The sequence below is a fragment of the Pteropus alecto genome, unplaced genomic scaffold (assembly GCF_000325575.1).
Source record: "Pteropus alecto unplaced genomic scaffold, ASM32557v1 scaffold95, whole genome shotgun sequence".
NCBI lineage: Eukaryota > Metazoa > Chordata > Mammalia > Chiroptera > Pteropodidae > Pteropus > Pteropus alecto.
In genome coordinates this window covers 21,004,283-21,025,562 of record NW_006441071.1, presented here as the reverse complement: position 1 = coordinate 21,025,562, position 21,280 = coordinate 21,004,283, and the positions used below count along the sequence as shown (strand labels likewise).

At 36.6% G+C, this 21,280-nt stretch overlaps 1 protein-coding gene across 1 annotated transcript in view; it reads left to right on the top strand.

Annotated features, from left to right (window-relative positions):
* TRPM6 (transient receptor potential cation channel subfamily M member 6) overlaps positions 1-21,280 on the top strand; it is a 144,426-nt gene that overhangs the window by 108,328 nt on the left and 14,818 nt on the right. Inside the window, exons 27-36 of the mRNA XM_015594555.2 lie at positions 4,308-5,446; positions 5,633-5,745; positions 7,552-7,675; positions 10,832-10,923; positions 12,432-12,490; positions 14,081-14,106; positions 17,057-17,107; positions 18,787-18,852; positions 20,655-20,941; positions 21,211-21,280. The exon at positions 21,211-21,280 is cut by the window's right edge and continues 9 nt beyond it. Of these exons, the coding sequence (XP_015450041.1) occupies positions 4,308-5,446; positions 5,633-5,745; positions 7,552-7,675; positions 10,832-10,923; positions 12,432-12,490; positions 14,081-14,106; positions 17,057-17,107; positions 18,787-18,852; positions 20,655-20,941; positions 21,211-21,280 (2,027 nt within the window). The remainder of the gene's footprint in view (positions 1-4,307; positions 5,447-5,632; positions 5,746-7,551; positions 7,676-10,831; positions 10,924-12,431; positions 12,491-14,080; positions 14,107-17,056; positions 17,108-18,786; positions 18,853-20,654; positions 20,942-21,210) is intronic.

Sequence of the window (21,280 nt, the reverse complement as noted above, 5' to 3'; positions counted from 1 at the left end):
AATAGCTATGCTCATTGAGTCCTGGGGCCAGCTTGGTTCTTAGTTTAGAGTCTTAGTTTAGTATGAAACATACCCAGATAGGAGTTTACAGAACCGGGGTGAAATCCTGCTTCTGCCGCCTGCTAGCTGTATGTACTTGGGCAAATTTACTCTGGGCCTTAGTCCTTTTATCTGTAAAGTGGATGTGAAAATAGACCTATCTCTTAGAGTTCTTGTGAAGATTACATGAAAGATATAGGTGAACTATGTGGCAGAGTGCTGGTAGATAGTGAGGGTGCAGAGAAATTTATTAGTACGTATAAATAAGCTCCCCAAATTTTGAGTATAATTTCTTTTTAAATCTGTTCCAAACCTTAAGGAAAGGGGAATAAATAGATAAGATGGGATCAAGATAATCCCCTCTCACCCTAAGATTATGAACAATGTCATGGAGAACCCCTTATTTTACACTGTAAGAATTTTAGGTGGTCACTGATATGAACAGATTTATCCTCTAGGCAGATTCTTTCATTTACAGTGTGGGTTTGAGGAGTCAGAACTGGAACTAAGGAGACCACCTGAGGCATTTGGAGGGATACCATCATTCAGACCATAGAAGAGGGGATGAATAAAGACATACTTAGAAAGGACAATCCATGAGGTGAGTTAGGGACTAGATGTGGAGCTAAGGGAGAGGATGGAGTCCAAGATGACTCTCAGATCTACAGCAGGGGTGATTAGGTGAAAGGTGGCACCACCAAGATAAAGAATGTACAAAAGGCATGGGGTGGGCGAGAAGCAATGAGGTTTAGATTTGTTGCCTCTGAGATTCTTGTGGCACATTTAGCCAGAAATGTTTTGAAAGCTGTAGATGTGTGAATCTGAAGCCATGGGCCAAAGTTTGAATTGGACAAGGTGATTTGGGAGCCATCTTCTTACTGTAAAAAAAAAAAAAAACTATGACAGAGGAAGTGATTATGTCCAAATAGAGTGAGGAAGCTCAGTGGTCTGAAGGTGTAACCCTGAGAGGCGCCAACACCTATATAATGGACGAAGGAAGAGGATCTCATGGAGAAGACTAAAATAAATTGATAAGAGGATTATAAGGAAAACTAGAAGAAGGTAGTATTATGTGTAAAGAGAATATAGAATGCAAACTTGAGAACCAGACATTTACAAGCATTAATTCAATATTAATAATAATAACACCTAACACCATTAATCATCACAGGCTATTAAATTTCTCTTGAATAGTTTTTGGAGGATTCAAATAGAGAATTAAAACATAGATAGTATGTAGCTTCTGAAAAATATTCTAGATGTTTTTAAGGGCTCTAGAATTTGATTATGAAGTTCTAATTTAACTTCAAAACATAATTAATGTTCCCTTTCGATAGAGGTATTTTACCAGCCCTCTTTTTACATGATTATTCTTTTTGAGGTCTTTCTGGGGACCTCACAAATGAGGTATGGGAGAGAGGGAAGAATAGTTTTCTGAGGTAATTGAGCAGTCATTTGAAGAGGGAGGGAAAGGAGACTAGGAGGATATTTTCATGTTTGCCTACCTTTAAAGAAGAGATCACCTATGTCCTTATAAATTTAAGTGAATTGTAAAAGTGGAAAGAGAAAACATATTAAGGCTGTTTTATAGCTTACTTTCTGTATTTGAAATGCTGGCTACATTTTGACCTAGTAGTAAGCCAGCATTTTCCTTTCTGCTCTGTGGAGTAAGATGTTAATTAGGTGTTTCTTCATACTTAGCATGTTTGGGTACGTTGTATCTGGGAAATGCTATATTTTTTTAAAAAGTTCAAACATTTTAACCTCAAGTGCATGGTGACACAGTAGAGAGTTATAGTTTGAGCAGTTCATATTATTATTAGGCTGTGAAGCCTTATTTAGGAACATTTATAACTAAACACCTCCCGGTACGGAAAACATTGATGTAATTCATTTAACACTTCACAGGACTCTAAGATTCCCCAAAAGAACTTACCTAGATCCCTGGTGAGTTGCTGAGAGGTGCTGGGGTGTAGAGGTCAATGCCACTGAACATGGAGTCCTACTGTCTCGGTCTGAAGCCTCACTTTATCACTGACCACGTGACTGGCCATGTGACCTAACCTCTTTTCATGAAAGGGTTAATAGTAATGCTTACCTTATAGAGCTGTCATGTGGATTAAATAAAATAATAACGTACAGCCTTTGTAAAATGCCTGGCACGTAGTAAGCACTCAGCGAATATTATAATTATCATGATGATTATAATTATACTTGTTATAACCATTTTAAAATATATTCTCCCAAGGCCCACAGTAAAACAATAACCATCCTGGTGTTCCCTGCACCTTTAAACCTTGCACAGAGGAAACTAAAATTATGAGAATTTATTTAACATGTGAGGATGGCTGAAAGGCTAGATTAAATTAATGTAGTTGGTGGTCCTGGAATATAATTAAAGTATGTTTCACAGGACATAATGCTTTAGAAGATAAATGCCTATAAAAGCAAGAAGACTGGATTTGAGGGTGACCAGGTTATTTGTCTAACAGGTCTTTATTGTAGCATGTCACCTGTTGCTGTGAATAGTTGCTGGTTTCTATTGTATCCATTTGATGTGACTGCTGCTAATGGAACTTAATGAGTCTCCATTACTGCTGTTCAGATTGTACTGTTTTGAATTAGATGAAACAGTGCACTAGATGGAGAGGCTCTAATTAAGCATATTTGGAAGGGAATATACATGTATTTTATGCTCTTTCTCTCGTCAGCCTTGCCAATTCTAGTTTTGCAAGTTCCAGAAGGTCAGGAAACATTTATTAAGCCTCCATAGAGTTCTAGAAGTTGAATTCTACAGCAGATGCCTGAAAGAGATGGTTCTACCCACATACACTATAACACAAATGGAAAATACCACCCTCTTTATTATTTAATTCCTGTGTGCAAAGTTCCCAGAAAGAGGAAATAGATTTCTCAATCCATGTGACTTGAGGGGATCTCAAGAGAGGGGATGTCTAACACTATTTTGGGAAGTGCTTGCTACAGATGAGTGCTAAACTCTTCATGCTTCTCCCAGCCCCCACAATATGACTGGGGATCATTTTTTATTTCTGCATATGGTGCTATCAGCCATTAAACTGTCAGATAGATTTCCTTCCCTGCTGTTTTTTACTTTATTCCCATTTATCAAAGATTTTCATGTTGTGAAATTGGGAAGTATACTCTTTACTTCAAATGAAAGAATAAAATGGGGAAGAAAAGACAGAAAAAACAATGTTATAAGCCAGAGCCCACTGTGAAATTTTGGTCCTTTTACATTTAAGTCTTCTATATATTTTTAGTTAAAATGATACAAGTTTGTATTTTGCTTATCTATTTCCTCTAGATATCAAAACAAAAACATTTCTTCAAATAATTAAACATTCTGTGTAAGCATTTTTTAACTTTTATTTTTTCTCTGCTTAAAAGTTTTATACCGAATTTAAAAGTATACAATGCAGAACATAACGGACATCATATATAGCCAAAGGAAATGACTATTTACAATATAAGTATGATTTTTAATGGCTTCATAATATTCTACCTCATAATGTAAATAATATCTGTATGCTTTAGCATAGTGAAATTATAGCCTTTTTATATTAATGTTGCCTAATCGAATGTCCCTATGTTGCATCCTTGTCTCCTTAATGAGATTGAATACTTTACTGTTTCCTTATCTTTCCTTTCGTATTTTATCTTTAGTGAATTGTCTGTTCATGTCCCTTGGAGTCTTTATGATTTTTTTTCTGCAATAATTTGTAAAAGCTTTTGATTTATCAAGGTATTCAAACATCTCAACATCTCATTATATTTGTTAGAATAATTTCCAACTTATTTTTTGTTTTAAAACTTTGTATTTTATGCATATGAGTTTATTTTTATGTCAGCAAATCTGATTTATTGCATTCGCTGTTAAGCTTAGATAGCTGTATTAGTTTCCTAGGGTTTCCATAACAAAGTACAAAAACTGAGTGTGTTAGAAGTCTAAAATCAAAATGTTGGCAGGGCCATGCTTTCTCTGATCACTCTAGAGGAGAATGCTTCCTTACTTCATTAGCTTCTGGTGTTTGCTAGCAATCCTTGGCTTGTAGGTGCATCATTCATAGTGTAGTCTTCTCCCTGTGTATCTTTACATCATCTTCCTTCTGTGTCCAAATTTCCTCTTTGTTTAAGGATACCAGTCATATTGGCTTAGGGCCTGTCCTAATGACCTTATTTTAACTTAATTGCCTCTTTAAAGACTATTTCCAAATGTTTATTGTTTTTCTCCCTTCTTTCACCATTAGGGTTACAGAGATGTACTTCCAACTGAAAGAAATGAATGAAAAGGTATCTTTTATAAAGGACTCCTTACTGTCTTTGGACAGCCAGGTGGGACACCTACAGGACCTCTCTGCCCTGACAGTGGATACTCTAAAAGTCCTTTCTGCTGTTGACACCTTACAAGAGGATGAGGCTCTCTTGGCCAACAGAAAACGTTCTACTTGCCAAAAACTTCCCCACAGCTGGAGCAATGCCATCTGTGCAGAGGTTCTAGGCAACACAGAGATCTCTGGAGAGAAGAAACACCAGTATTATAGCACACCCCCTTCTTTGCTGCGGAGCCTGGCCAGAGGCCAGCATCCCCCAAGAGTGCAGAGGGGACCCCTTCTTGAGGTTACAGACAGTCAGAGAGAAACTTCAAATATAAGAAATGACCAGGAAGAGCGAGAAACAGAAAATAGTGTAGTTGCTTCTGGGGTATCTCTTGACAGGCAAGTATACCCAAAGTATGGCAAATTTCTTCTGGTCCCTTCTTATCTAAAGCAAGTTCCTTTTTCTGCAGAAACTGACCTGCCTCTGTCCAGACCATCTGTAGAAGCAGGTACAGGTGTGCTGGCAACTGAACAGGTCATCCGGAGTGAGAGCCATGTTCATCTGACTTGGCAGACCCCAGTCGTCTCAGATAAGGGCTCAGTGGCTGAACCCAAGCAGCAGTATGAGCCAGTTGTTCAAATACCACCCAGACAAAACAGGGGAGACCAAGATCTGCCCACTGTGATTTGTGCACCTGCACCTGTGAAAGTGACCTCCTTCCTTTCCCAAACCAAGAGCACGCGAACTGGAGGTGGATATGTGAACTGGGCATTTTCAGAAGGTGATGAAACCGATGTGTTTAGCATCAAGAGAAAATGGCAAACCTGCTTGGCCTCCACTTGTAACAGTGACTATCAGAGTGGGCAATGCCAGAGGCAGACCCGGGGCAGATCCCTATCTGATAACTCAGCAGAATTGGCCCAGAGTAGTGGCTGCTCAGAGGTGGGACCAGGGCTGCAGCCAGACACATCCTTTTGGATCAATCCTCTCCACAGAGACAGGGCCTTCATTAGGAGCCATAGTTTGAGATTTCACAAAGAGGAGAAATTGAAGATCTGTAAGATTAAAAGTAAGAAGTAAATATTTTTTTTATAAAAAAACTTAAATTATTTGCATTGTTGTTATTGTTATTTTTTTAATTCTATGGCTTTTGACTGCATTCTCATTCTCTCCATTCCCTCAGTCCTTTCTATAAAACAAACTGGTTCTTCCTGTACCATCCTCAGCTTTCTCCTGTGAACCATTTCCCTTACAGATCTTTCAAGATCCTCAGAGACAGGGCAGTCAGTGTGGATCAGAGAGAAAATGCTAACCAAGGAGAAGAAATCGTCGAAGAAAAAGAAGAAAACACAAGGACTACAGGTGCCAGTAAGTGTCTTTTATGTTTTTGGCAATTGAGGTAGTAGCTACTCTTTGTTTTCTCTTTATTCTGAAGTGCCACGTACACAAAATAACTTCATACTCTAAATGTCTGGTTTTGGTATCAGGGTGATGCTGGGCTTATTGACTGAGGTGGGAAGTGTTCCCTCTTCAGTTTTCTGGATGAGTTTGTATAGAATCGATATTATTTCAACCTTAATTATTTGGTAGAATTAACCAGTGAAACCGTCTTTGTAAAAAAGTTTTTAGCTACACATTCAATTTTTGTAATAGATATAGAGCTTTTCAGGTTATCTGATTCTTCTTAAGTGAACTTTGTAACTTTCAAGGAATCTGTCCATTTCATCTAAGTTGTTGAATTTATTGGCATAAAGTGTTTATAGTATTATATTATCTTTTTATCATTTGTGAAATCTGTAGTGACATCACTTCTCTTATTACTAATATTTTAAATTTGTGTTCTTTTTTTTTTACGCCCAGTTTGGCTACAGATTTATCTGTTTTATTGATCTTTTCAAAGAACCAACTCTTGGTTTCATTAATTTTTCTTTGAGTTCTATTTCATTGATTTCTGCTCTTATCTTTATTATTTCCTTTGTTCTGTTAACTTTGAGTTTAAGGTGCTCTTTTTTTTTTCTAGTTTGTCAAGATAGAAGCTTTGGTCATTGATCTGAGACTTTTTCTCTTCTAATACAGGCATTTAGTGCTATCAGTTTCCCGCTAATCATTGTTTTAGCTATATCCTACAAATTTCAATATATTATGTTTTCATTTTCATTTAGTGAATCTTTTTATTTATTGTTAGGAAGCCTGAGATCTGAGTTAGCTATTCTACAAAACTTCACCTCTCATGATCTTAATGCCTGGCTTTACTTTTCTATATATTTCTATCCTATATGTATATTTCTGTATAATAATCTTGACACTTTTTTTTAAGGCAGCTCAGTTCTTTTTAGAATGAGAATTAGAAGCAAAGAGATAAATATCAAGACAATGATGTGAAATCACCTTTTGGGGGAGAGATTTAGCTTGATAAAGAAGGCTCTTCTTTTAGAGAAAATGCCATGAGTTGTGAGAATCCATGAAATATGAATTTAAATAGATTTAGTTTTTGGACTCATTAAAATGGCCAGAGTTCAACTAGGAATTGCAACTGAGCTCAAGTGCTGATAACTTGCATTTTCTTATTGCTTTATAGTTTATGAATGTACCCCATTTCTTTTCTGCTTCTGGGAAGTACATATGGCACCATTTTATTGGCTATCTATTGTTTTAATGATGAAGGGAATGGGACTCATAGACTTTAAGTAATTTACTCAAGTTCATACAGCTTCTAAGTGACAGAGCTAGAATTCTAGCACAAGTTCTTTGGGATCCAAGCCTTACATTCTTTTTTTCTCTTTATACCAATGGTTCACAAATTTTGATCTCCTGTCAGCATGGAAACTTTAACTAGAGTCAAATTCTCCCTCCTCTCAAACCTATTGAGTCACAGATTCTGGGAGTGGGACCCGGAGATCTGTGGTTTAACACAGCCCGGGGTGATTCTGATGCACACTCAAGTTTGAGAAACCCTGCTTTCCACTCTGATTCTCAATTATGACTATGAGGAGAAAAGTCACATAGATGCTTGTGAAGTGCCAGCATGTGTGATGGGGATTCAAAGCTTCTTAGGTGATTGCAATGTGCAGCCAGTGTTACTAACTACTGCTCTTCATCATGGTACCTCTATTACTGTGACTCATTGTTTTCAGATTAATGTCACCATGTTACAAAGAGTATTTTTCTCTCCAGGTCATAACAGTGAATGCCTGCTGTCAAAGCGACCAATCAAATTCAGAGCCAAGAGAAAATAACGTCTTAGAGGAAGAGGAGTGCAGGAAGAACTGGCTGACGGTGTCCAAATTTAGTCAGTTAAGTATGTAACAGTCTGCATGCTTGGGTCCCCAAAACTCTGGTAGAGTCTCCTTAGGCCATGGTCTTTAGAACACTGGTGATCCTTGCTGTTCTTTCAAGTGGAGATGAGGGAATGAGAGAGTGAGAATACCCTTTTAGGAAAATATCTCTCTTCTATTTTTAGTTTTTATGAAAGGGACAAAATTTTCATTTGTTTAATGGAATAGTTGTCAGGATCTAGAACAGAAAAATTAAGATTTAGATAGTATTTTATATTCAGAGTTGTTTTCCTTTAGTCTCATTTATAGGGGTTTGCCTAATTTTATAGTCCTAAGGTTCATGTGACATTGATGTGTACACTTAAACAGAGCTCAGTGGATTGAGTTGAGGTGATTGTTTAGTACTGCCAACAAATAGTGTTTATTTAATGAGCAAGTATCCCTTAAACCTAATTATAATGGCGCACGTGGAGGATGGAAGATGGGTTGACCAGCTAAAAATGAAGAGTATGATCTAGGTGTAGAATGTGAAATAAGCCTGGACAGGTAAGATGAGGGCAGGTTATGAACAGAATTGAGAACAATGATCAGAACCTTGAACTTCTTGCATTAGATAATAAGAGAATTTATTAATTTTTAAACAGAAGGGACTATGTGGTTAAGGACTCATGAAGATTTAAAATTATTTGAAATACCAAACTTAAGGTACAAATAGACATTGTATTGTAATCTATGTTATTACGCTTCTTTAAAACCTGCTTGCTATGGTTGGTGGTTTCCAACCATGGGCAATGGCCAGAGATGCTGCTAAATGTCCTGCAGTTCGTGGGCAGCCCTGCCCCCTAACAAGGAGCTATCAGCCTAAAATGTCAATGTCAGGGTTGATAAAACCTGATTTATATTTTAAAAATACTGGATGTGGTTCCATAGTGTAGCAGTTAGCACATCTGCTTTATATGCAGAATGTCCTGGGTTCATGCTGCAGTGGAGCCACAGTCCATGGACGGCTATGCCACCCTGAACAAGCCCGATGTCTGATCTCAGAAGCTAAGCAGGATCGGGCCTCGTTAGTACTTGGATGGGAGACCACCTAGGAAGACCAGGTGCTGTAGGCATAAATAATAATAAGTAATAAAAAATAAAAATAAATAAAAATACTCAATTGTCTGTTAAATCACTGAGAATCAAGTGGGCTCTAAGCTGAAAGGAACTTTATAAATTAAATTATTTGGAACACCCTCAATTTACAGATACGGTTTGAGAGCTTAGTCATCTCTCCTTGAATCACACAGTTTAATAGAGCCCATAATTTTGAATAAATCAAATATACACAAAGATATAATTCTAGCACCAATTTAAATGTATCCATTTTATTAATGTATATTTATATTATGTATAATATATTTTTTAAATTGTGTGATATTTAAATTATTATAGATCTTTTTTTTAAACAAACAGTTTTTAATGGGCTTGTGGGTATTCAATATGGCTATCACACCCTTTACCCCTCATTCTCAGTCAAGGCTCAATACAAAGAGAGAAGACAGAAAGGCCCATCTCCCTATTTTTCCCTGACAAATACCTATTTACATACTTTAAAAAATTCTAGACAGAGGGTTGGTTTTCTAGTTTAGTGCATATCTAGGGACAAACTGCAATCCTCCACAGTATATATCATTCTTAAATTAAGTCCCCCCCCCCTTTTTTTTTACTGAGATATAATTGACATATAATATTGGGTAAATTTCAGGTGTACAATATAATGTAATGATTTGGTATATAAAATGATTACCACAACAAATTAATTAACATCCATCACTACATGTAGTTATAACTTCTTTTTTCTTGTGATGGAAACTTTTAGGATTTATGCTCTTAGCAACTTCGAAATGTGCAATATAATATTGTTAATTATACTCACCACATGGTACATTACACCCCAGGACTTATTTATCTTATAAGTGTAAGTTTGTACCTCTTGACTACCTTCATCCATTTAACCCACCCCCGTCTCCCTAAATTATTTAAATTCTTTCCAATGAATTTCAAACAGAGAAAGATGGGAGTGGCAGGAGGAGTCTGGGAAAGAATCTCATTTAGTATGATAATCAGAAGGAGAGAGAAGACCTAGGCACAAAGTCCAGGTGCCTGGCTAATCTGAGGAGGCAAAGAAGCCCAATATCTTCCTTGAAGCACATCCTGAGTTGAGAACCATTTTTTTTTTTTTTAAAGACCTGTTCAAGTCGTACTAATTGAAAAAGAATTTTTTAAAAAATATAGGCTTGAGGATAGGGAGCTCACTTGTCAGTTAGCTCTCTTTAAACATAAGTAAAGTTCTGAGAAAATTAACAATGAAAAAGAAAAGTGTATTTCTAACTTTTCCTATAGGTATATTACTTTAATTATAATACTGTGCTATCATTGCAACCATAATTGTCATAATTTCATGATATTACAAAAAATATCATATATGAAATTTTGTGGTTTTCCAATAGATTTTTTGGTACTTCCTGTATACTTCCCCTCACTCCCCACCCCACCCCCCAGCATAAAATCATTAGCAAAAAAACCCTTATCTCCTATGTTTAGTCAGGGGCTATTAATAAGTATTATTCTCAGAATTGATTCAAGCACTGTATGCTAGTGATTCTGTAGGTACCACATATAAAAAATAATAATAACAAGGATTTTTGTCATCTTTTTAAGGAAACCCATTTTCTGGCATTCCTTTCTATCTTTCTTTTGTTTTTGCTTTTAAAAAGTAATTTCAAGTAGTCTACTATGATGCTTGATGCACTGGTTCAGGAAGGATTCCTAACAATTAGGAACTAAAATTTCACATATTTTAAATAAAGCAAGGACAAGAGGGTGCAGGGGGAGGTGTTGTTTTATGGGAGGACAGGTTATGGATATTTTAATTCTTGACTTTGATAGAGAAGTATGAATTGTTATAAATGTAAAGGTAACTTGGAGAATAAAAATAGTATAGAATACTATTAGAATAAAAACTTTCAACTAGAAAAACGAACAAAAGAATCTTGGTAAAACTTGCTAAAAAGAGAAAGAAACTATATTTAAACTGAGATGAGTGCACTGTGTTCAGGTCTTTCTATTTGGGAACTGATTTGAATGCAACACATTTTCATGTATTCTCTAATTTTATTCCTTCTTTTAACAAGGTCTAGAACCTACTATATATCAGAAGATGAAAACTAAAGAAATCGAATGGCATGCTGTACAAGTCAGTAGTTATCTAAAGCAGTCTCAAGAGGTAAAAACTTTTTATTTGATGCTTTTTAAAAAAAGTCATGCACATAGTCCTTCTCTAACTTCTTAACTGTGTCCATTTTACTTTGATGTCCCTTAATTTGCTTCTACATATTACATTTAAATCTTTACTTTGAATATTTGCTCAATTTGTTTCACACTCCTCTACTTTATTCTTTCCTTGTTGTTCTTTATGTAATTTATCTATTCACTCAATAATTTATCCTGAGTATTTTTAGAATGAAAGAAAGAATCCAGGAATTTTTGAAACTGTTTTCAAATATATGAAGCTGCCATGTGGAAGTAAAATAAGATATTTTTAATTTATTTTAAGAGGTACAGCTAGAATCAACATATAGAAGCTACTGGGAGACAGATTTCAGCCTAATTTGAGGAAGAATTTTTAGCAAGTAGAGCTTTCCAAGGATGGAATAGTTTATTTCTGGAAGTACTAAGTTCCTCACTTAGTATGGTTAGTCAAACAGGCTGAGCAAACCTCTTTGCAGATGTGTTGGAGGGGAATTGGGCATTGCAGGGTAAAGGACCCTCAGTGTTTCTCCAACACTGAGGTTCTCCGATTTTGCAGTCTGTTTTTCTTACCATCTACAAAAATGTGCCTGTTTTACTGCCATCCACTATGTGGGAAGTGTGATCTAGTTAGACTAACCCAGGAAGTCTAATTTTGGTTTGGTTTGAACATTGTCTGTGTGAACTTGGGAACTATCTACACATAACCTGTATGAATGTATGCTAACAACCTCAAATGTTCTTGTAGGAATGTAACCTGTGAAAGGTTTTGAAAATAATATGTAAAACAGCTTGAAAGTAATTGGAGACAGGGACCTGTCTGCCCTGTCAAATCCTGGCTCTGCCACTTTTTAGGTTTCAAAGCCATGTATGTCAATTAACCTATGAGCTTCAGTAGCTGTATCTCTAAGTTGGGACTAATGCTATTCTTACGAGACTATTGATAGCGGGTAACAAAAATAACATCAATGGAAATGCCTAGAGTAATGCCTGGAATGTACTAGGTTTTGAGAAATAACGGTTGAATCTAAATAGGGGATACAATGAAATAATTTCAAAGTAAAGTTATTCTAAGTAATCAACTGAAACAATAATCTCCTGATGATAGACATAATAATGTAATGATTGATGTTTCCCGTCCACGATGACCATCATTTCTTCTTTTATGTCATTAACTGACTTTATATATTCACTCCGATTTCTGTAAAAACCTTTATATATTACATTTTCTCTTCGATGTTCCTATAAAAATAATTCCATTCTGTTAAAGTCCGTCAATATGTTGAATTGTTCTGATTTTGTATTAACATTATGCATCTTTTAAGCCTAGGCTTAGTATGTTTAGTAGAAGAAAAATATTGAGCTAGACGAAGGGGAAAGAAAAGAACTATACCCTTTAAGTAGTGTGTTTTGCAAATGTATTACTGGAAACTTGGGATGGGAGAATGTTGGGTGAACATATAATGACCTTTCCTTTTTGCTCAGGATCTGAGTAAAAACTCTCTGTGGAATTCCCAGAGCACCAACCTCGGTAGGAACTACCTGTGAGTATTTCTAAATGTCTTTAAGCATCTTTGACTTTTGTGTCTGTTTGTTCGTTTGTTTTAACCTGATTGAGAACACAGGTTTAATTTGTTTATAAAAAGCAGGGGGAAAAAATATGTTTCCAATGACAATATTTTTCTTTTTTCAGCAAGAATGAAAATTGTTTATTCTCCAAGTTTTCCTGTTTCTGGCAATAAGACCTCATTTCAGTGCCTTTTAAGAACACGATGAAACATCTACTACTACAGCAAATTAAGCATTTGTCTTTCCAGTGTCAAAAAAGCGCACATGGAATAATGTCTTTTCTGATAGATAAGATTATGAAATTTGCATTAAAGAGTAGAAATGAAGTTGTCTTGCTGAAAGAAAAATACTTGAAGACTTGATTAAGTATTTTCTTTAGTTTTTAAAATAATTCTTGCTGAAAAAAATTTTTTCTTTTTGTTTACGAAGTTGATCTTTTTTAATTTTTGGTTTCTTTTTATCATCCTAAGTGTTCGTCAAGGCAGTAACTTTGAGAACAATGGAGACAGGAAGGAAGATAGGGATATAGAGAGAGGGAGGAGATAGAGAACTCACATAGTTGTAGACTTGAGTATCCTCCTGGAATTTTATTTATTCAGAGAAATAAAATTTGAAAACCAACCTAGTGAAGACTATTTTATTTTGTTTGTAGTGTTTACTGGACTTTTCCAGTTATATCATCAAATTAACTATCCATACAGCCATAGGAGCAGAATTCAAAACCATCTACTCTACAAAGGGCCAGTTGAGAGCAAGCAGGTGGAATGTGACTTTCAGTTTGCAGACAGCTCCATTGGAGGTGACCTTTTTTTCTGGAGCTTTCCTCAAGGTTTCTCTGTGCAAGCCTGCCTCTAGACTTAAAGTGCACATGAATTTCTTCTCCCAAAGGTTCAGTAGTTTGCGCTCATGCAGAGTAGTGGGTCATTGCAGCATGAAATTAAACAATAATTGTAATTGTACTTTCTTCCCTAAGGACCTTAAATACTGGAGATATTCTTTGAACGCATTTATTTAAACTTGCCTGTGGCCACTTGCGCACTTGAGCAGAGCAAGTAACAGTTTAAAGAGAGCTAATTTCAGCCTGTGAACGTTTAGGGGCCAAGTGGGCTAATGAAACTGATTTGTAGGCTTGTCTAGAGACATACACAGACTAATTTGTAGACATCTGCTTTGCATAGTTCAGGAACCCTTTAGTTTAATTGATCTAGAACAACACAAACACAGTTAAATCTTATATATGTTGTGTGATCACATAGCTAATTAAAACCAAAACCAACAACTGCTTTTCAGTTAGCTTAGGGCATACACAGTAAATGAATTACATGCATATCTGGTACTCATTTTTCTATGAAAATAATCATTTGGCTATAAACTATTTCTCTATTGATAAAGATAGGGATCAGATATAACTGATATTTTCCAAATGTTGGGTGAACACACACACACACACACACACACATACACACACACATATAGACTCTGCAATGTTACTGTTTCACATACTTTTCCTTTCTTTGATCATTGAAAAAATTAAAGCATTATCTAAACTTTAATTTTTCAAACAGGTTGAGAAGTTCAAATGGAGTTGGAAGTAAGTTTTTATATTTAAACATTTTATTTTTATTGTTTCATTTTTTTAATGATAAGGTTTACTCTTCTGCTGGGATTTTTGTAGTTCTTGAAATTCTACGATTTTCGACTACTATGCAAAGTAGAAAGGTTAGTAGACAAGTAGAATATTGACTGTCTTTCTCCAGGTAAATCAGGACTGATGTTTAGTTTAAAATTTTTTGAATTACCTGTTTTTGTCTGTGATTTTCTAGTTTTCTCCATAAGGGTATAACCACTGAGCTGACTTAGGCACTTTAACTACTCTTACTGTCACTTTTTTACATCTTGCTCATTAAGAGCCATTCATAAGATTGCACATGAATACTTTTTCCTTTGTGATTTCAGTAGGACTCTGCCCTAAAGAGCTAAGTTGGGCTGAACCATTTGAGACAGCCTAGTTAAGCGACTCTGAGTAACTACGCTCCAACTTCACCACAATCTACCAGCTCTGTTCCACAGTCCTGATCCTTGATGTAGATTGGACACCTTCTCTTCTGCGATTGTGTTTCACCTTACTTACTGGGTTTTCAGTACCTCCTTTGCAGTTAATTTATTCTCTTCTACCTACAAAGAAATTTAAGTAATTTTCTATACAAAAGAAGAAAATAATATTTTTCTGGATTTTACCTAGCTTTCACACTGTCACTCCTGTCCTTCACCTCCAAATTAATTGAGAAAGTATTCACATTTGATCATTAGCCCATGGTGTCTGTCTCTACCATTCTACTGAACTCCATTCCAACTGCTAAGTCACATGACCTCCTTTTAGTACTCATCAAATTGGTGGCCTTTGACTTTGACTATATTATCTATTTTTAAAGTTTTTGTGAGACTCTTCTTCCCTGGCTATTCTTCTATTTCTTTGTTGACTAACTCTTGTTCTCTCTGGTAGCTTCTTCTTCCTTTTCTCAAGCTGTCAATCTTCATTATTCATAGTGCCTTTCCCACACCACTGCTCTTAGCTATCAACTTTGCCTTTGGACAAAATGTTCCACTTCCTTTCTCCTCCTCAGGAAATGGCAACTCCCTCTGGCCAGTTGCTGAGGCCAAATCTTGTAATCACATTTTCTCATATCCCTACATCACACCCATCAGTAAGTCCTTCAAATATATCAAGACTGTGATCACTTTTCTACCTCCACATACCACTCTTCATCGCTTTCCTGGATTATAGGATGACCACCAAACTATTGCTCTTTGTCTATTTCCAGAGGGCAGCGAGACTAACCCTTTAAACTGAAAGTCAAATTGAGTCACTTTTCTGTTCAAATGGTATTGCATCACAGTCTGTAAAAGCAGAGTCCAAACGCCGTCTGCGAGGGCCTATTAGTCAGCTTCCTTTTCCCCAACTCTCTAACTTTATTTTCTCTCAGCACAATGCACTCTGGCCATACTCTCCTTAAAACAGCAAGTGTGGTCCTTCCTTAGGGCATTTGCATTTACTGTTACCGCTGCCTGGAATGATGTTCGTTTATCCACAAGACATATGACTCTCCTCCTCTCTTTCTTCATATCTATGCTCAAATTTCACCTTATCAAAGAGGTCCTGACTAGTCACTCTATATAAAACAGTAACCTCCCTGTTCCCCATATTTTCTAATCCTCTTAACTTGATATATAAGTAATGTGCTGTATCCATTACATATTTACTTGTTAGTTTATTTATTTTCTATTTCTCTTTACTAGAACACACCAAAGACTTTATCTGTGTTCATTACTGCTCATTCTCTTAAGCATAGACCAGTGTCTGGTACATGGCAGGTGTTCAATACATGTGTTGAACAAATGTGAACAAGATCTCATAGCTCTTTAAGTGATAAAGCCAGGATTGAAATTCAGCTTTTTCAGTCTTAGATGCCCATACTCTTTAAATATTTCCTATTATTTGTCTATGAAGTTTCCATAAGCTTTTGTAATACCTCTATTATGTACCTCTATTATTAACATACTATACTGTGATTATAGTTTACACGTCTTTCTCTCGCAGTATTTCATATTTGCTGTTCTCTAGGTTGGGAGACATATCTTACTCACATCTGTGACACTTAGCTTGACCTATAGTGGGAACTGAATACTTTTTTTATTGTCATGATTAAATGAACTCAGAAAGAAAAAGTCTTTTCTGCTGATCCTACTTTTTACCAAGTACCCCCAAAGGAAGAGATTTTTGTTCCTTTCCTTATCCAGCAATAAGAAGCCAGAGAGATCTATGAAAAGGGGCTCATTATGCTGCTTAGTCTACTAGGTATAAAGCAGTTACCACTATGAGACTGAAATTCTCTACTTTAATTTTGATTTTATGAAATGGCAAAACTGTTGCAAAGAATTTCTCTGGAGCCTTTTAATTTAGGACTTGAGCACATAGAGGAGAACCAGTTAAACCTGCAGGAGGTGTTCCCAACACACAGTCCTTCTGTAACCAAATAAATCCCTTGATTTCATCTCTACCCACTCCTTTGTTTCTGATATATACCTCTTAATATGTTTTCTTCATTTTGTTGTCATTTTAGGTCAGTGAAGTAGTCTGCTAATAACTTTGTATTAATAATGTCTTTATATGGGTACTGCATCTTGGTAGGGAGCTCGGAGAATTGTGCTTCTGGGATGTCATGAAGTGTGATGGGCAGCTGAGTGCCTTTTGCAACCCAGAGGTGTAATTGGTTCAGATGAAATACATCTTTGAGGCTAATATTACCTGTCTTTCTTCAATTCCCTATATAAATATGTTTGGAGATATTGCATTGATGATTGGAAGCTGTCAGGATACCATGCTCAATAATGTGGTTAAAGGATATTAGGCAATCTTTTTCGACTACCAAGAAGCCATTCTGATTAACCTGTTCAATAATAACTTTGAAGGCAATATATTCAGAAGCATGTATTTATCTCCAGCCAAGTAATTAAAATGCCAATCTTCTCTATAATTTCAGAAATCTCAGCCTCCTTAAAAAGCCCTCAAGAGCCTCACCATCATTATTCAGGTAGGATGCATGCGCACATAGAGATGTCAACTGAGCTAAATGTCTGTGATTCTGCAGTTATAAACAGAAACGCTGATGAATTTGTAGTATTGCTATGAATCCCAGCTTGAAAAGTTGTTCACTCTGATGAGAAGAATATTTAGATTTCTTGCTTTGCCATTGACTGGGAAAACAAGTTGTTAGGATTTAAGAGAACTTGAATTTTTTTTTTTTTTTTTTTTTATGCCCATAGCATCCGGTTTCGTAGGTAGTCTCCCATCCAAATACTATTCAGGCTCTACCCTGCTTAGCTTCTGAGATCAGACAGGATCAGGCTTGTTCAGGGTAGCATGGCCGTAGATGAATTTTTTTTTTTTTTAATATTGTTTGTATTGGCTAGTTCCATATTGTGAAGGAGAAAGATGACCTTGAGATATAAAAGTGCCTTACAAGCTTAAAGCCAGCCCAAAGCCAGAGATCTCCAGATTTTGGATCAGGAAAGAGATAGGCCTGAGAATAGTTTTCTGAGGGAGGGTTTTGTACACTCACTGAACCCTCAGTGAACATACCCACTGAGTGAATGCCGTTCTCACACAGTAAGTTCATGAACACACCTTACAAGAATGTTACTATTAAACAAGGTATCAAGGGTCTTGACTCCCTTAAGTAACATCACTTCACAGTGCTTCGGTTGTCTTCCTGTCAAAGTGGGAATCATTGCACTTTCCCTTCCCGAGGAACAACCTGCCAGTGGGCTAGAAGGAATTAAGAAGGAAACACTGTGAAATGCAAAGCAATATTACAACCAAATTAAGAAGGAAACACTGTGAAATGCAAAGCAATATTACAACCAAATGGACTTGTGCCATTGGGTGGTCTTTTGGGCATCATTGCTCACAGCATTGGATGAGATAATACACAGGCAAGCTTTTTACACAATCTAAAGCTCAGTACATGAGTGGGAGTTTAATGATGTAAAATTTTCATTATTATTCTGTCAAGGTCATATGTTCAGGGTCCAGTAATATACTGCCTTATCCTGAATTCTCCTCTGTAGTGAATAGTATTTCTTCATTGGATTCCAGGCTCCACATTCCAGGCTCTTATAACTAGGTCTTTTAGCTCAGCTATAATCCATTATTTTGACTCCAGCTGTCAACTTAAGAAAGTCTCTGGTGAGGAATACCGTAACTCATGTCGACTGATCTGTTAGGATACGGCTTTTAACAGGAAAATGCAGATCACTCGCTTCTAATTAAAATTCGTCTTTAGCTCTCTCTGGGAAAAGAAGGTGAACTGTGCAAAATCAACAGTAGATGTCTCCACAGTCCACTGTGCATTAGATTTGCTCAAGAAAAGAAAAACCAGGGAACGAAGGCCATAGATTAAAATGCCCTATAAAAGAAAATTCCATATGGATTAGCATGGGATTTGGTGTTCAGGAGAGGAGAGGTGACAGCCCTACCTCAGACCATGATATATAATCTCATATCTGTTTCTAAGACTGGGGTATCCCAGTCTTAGAAGACATAGTTTGCTTTAAATCCCATATTATAGATTACATTTTTTATAAAAGTAAAAATAAGAGGTCTTTGAAAGAAAATATTTTAGTATTATATGAATATATCGATGTAGGGAGGCTTGCTGTAGATTCAACCCACTGGTGCATACTTACAGTAGTAAATCTGTTTTGTTTGCAGCCATCGAAAGGAACAATTTAATGAGGCTTTCTCAGACCATACCATTTACGCCAATCCAACTGTTTGGTGAGTGCCATTTCTACCTTCTTGAGACTGTGCCAAGGTTGAAGGCGTAACGTATAGTAAATCAAAAGGGAAACCACTTTGCATCACTTTAGTTGAAAATTTTCTTTTGCTGATAGTTGCAGTTTAGTGAGATTAATTTCCTAAAACGGAAACTCTTGTTAACCACCCGGCCGGCATCTATGCTATGGGGATGGGACTTATAATGAGCAGCAGTTGGGGAAAAAGCATAATGTTGCACCTGGCATTCACCAATTTAAAGCTGGAAGTAGGAAAGAAAAGAACCAACCAACCATGTGTAATAAACACAGAAGAAAGCGATAAATATCAGTACGGTAAAAGCTAACAGGCAGGCATCTGAAGAGAAATGCTTTGTACATTTTTTTTATTTGTTTGTTTCATTTTGTATAAACTAGCTGCTCTTAGCTCAGAGAGCAAATGTCATTTTTAAAGGCTAGAGTAGGAAAGAAAATGTGCTCGCGTTAGCCAAGGCCACCAGAGTTTCTCTTCAGCCAACTGACAATATAACAAGGGTCCCCACGCTGTCCTAGATCTTGATTCTCCTCACATTCTTCACACGGGGACAGATCAGGTGGCTCCGATTGTTGATGCAGATGCCTTCTCCTCCTTGGATCCATGTTTTGCAACTCAGTAACTCTGTTCTAAACCCTCTAGGTATTTAGCACTCTGAAGGGATCTTCAGGGGCATTTGTATGGGCACCAAGAATAAATACCTGAAAATATGGCACTAAGCATTACCTAGACATGTTTTTTGGTAAGCAATTAAATGCAAGAGTGAGCAAATAGATTCCTTTGTTGGTATACTAATACAGTATTCACATACACACACAAAAGCCATTCGAAGCAAATGAAAGGGGAAAATTAACCACGGGCTGGACAGAAGTTGTGTCTACAATACGTTATTTCTGTTATAAAGCATTGAACGCTGTATTAGGTGGGGTCTAGGCTTCATAAGAATTGTTCAAAAGCCTAAAAGTAGAAGCTGTATAGCAGTCAAAGAGCATTTTGTGTCTAAAATCTTTTAAGTGGATGGAGTTTGTATCTGAGGTTCTAGTTCACATTAGCCGGGTTAACATATTTAATCTTTACAACCCAATTAGTTAAGTGTTACTCTCACTCCCACTTTACTGATGAGGAAAATAAAGTTTTAAATACTTGTCCAAAAGAACAAAGAAAGCAGGGAGAATTTCTGGGGTATAACCTTGATTCTGTCTAACTTGATTGGGTTAAAACTATGCATTCTCAATGGGGATGATATCACCCCCCCAAGGGAGCAAAAACATCCTTTTCTTTTTATATATAAAGCACAATATACATATATAGCACATTAACAGATATCGGTATATTTTGGTATTAAAATGTCATGGGAGGGTCATTTTAGAAAACTTAGAAAATATGTTTAAGAATGCTCATAAGGGGGATGATAATGAAAAACATGGATCAAATTATTTCTTTAGAAGTATTTGACTTTAATGAAAGAAGCATGTCCTTACTAAGTTGATTTTGTTTTTGTCCAGCTATAGTCTACAATAAGAACAACTTAATTCTTACATATCATCTGATACTTTGTCCTTTCTCTCCCTCTCCCTCTTTCCTGGACAATAAATAACATAAATGTGTCCAGATCCATGCCTTTATTTTCTATTAGTTCCTGTGTAGGTGAAATTCTCATTCTCTTCTGATCATTTGGGAAACTAAACTGATTCTGAGTTGGTATTTAAGATGCTGTCCATGTCACAGACAAGGGCTCTCACTGGACTCCTTGCCTACACTTCTGTTTGCAGCAGGAGAAGAAGTAACTGTCTACAGGCTGGAGGAGAGTTCCCCGTTGAATCTTGGTAAAAGTGAGTCTTCTTGGTCCCAGCATGGGAGAGCTGCAATGATCCAGGTGTTGTCCCGAGAGGAGATGGATGGTGGCCTCCGCAAAGCCATGAGAGTCATCAGCACCTGGTCTGAGGATGATGTTCTCAAGTCAGGGCAGGTTTTCATTGTAAAGTCCTTTCTTCCTGAGGTTGTGCAGACATGGCACGAAATCTTCCAGGAGAGTACTGTGCTTCATCTTTGTCTCAGGGTAAGTCAGAGACCCAGAGCCCAGAGAGACAGGTCAAAGAATGGAGATCTGGCTGATTGAAAGCCATTGTCTTCAACCCGAAGGATAGCCTATTCTTTTTTGAAGGTGGTGGTATTTTATTACTTTTTGTTTTGTAGAGCTTTTGCTTTTGGAGTGAAGAGTGGTGGGCATCGAATAGGTGGTGGGAGGCCTCTAGAAACTCTATGATCATTAATTAGTAGGAATGTGGTAATAAACCAATATTTTTATCAATTCTTCCTATTTGGTAGGAAATTCAACAACAAAGAGCTGCTCAAAAACTGATCTATACCTTCAACCAAGTGAAACCACAAACCATTC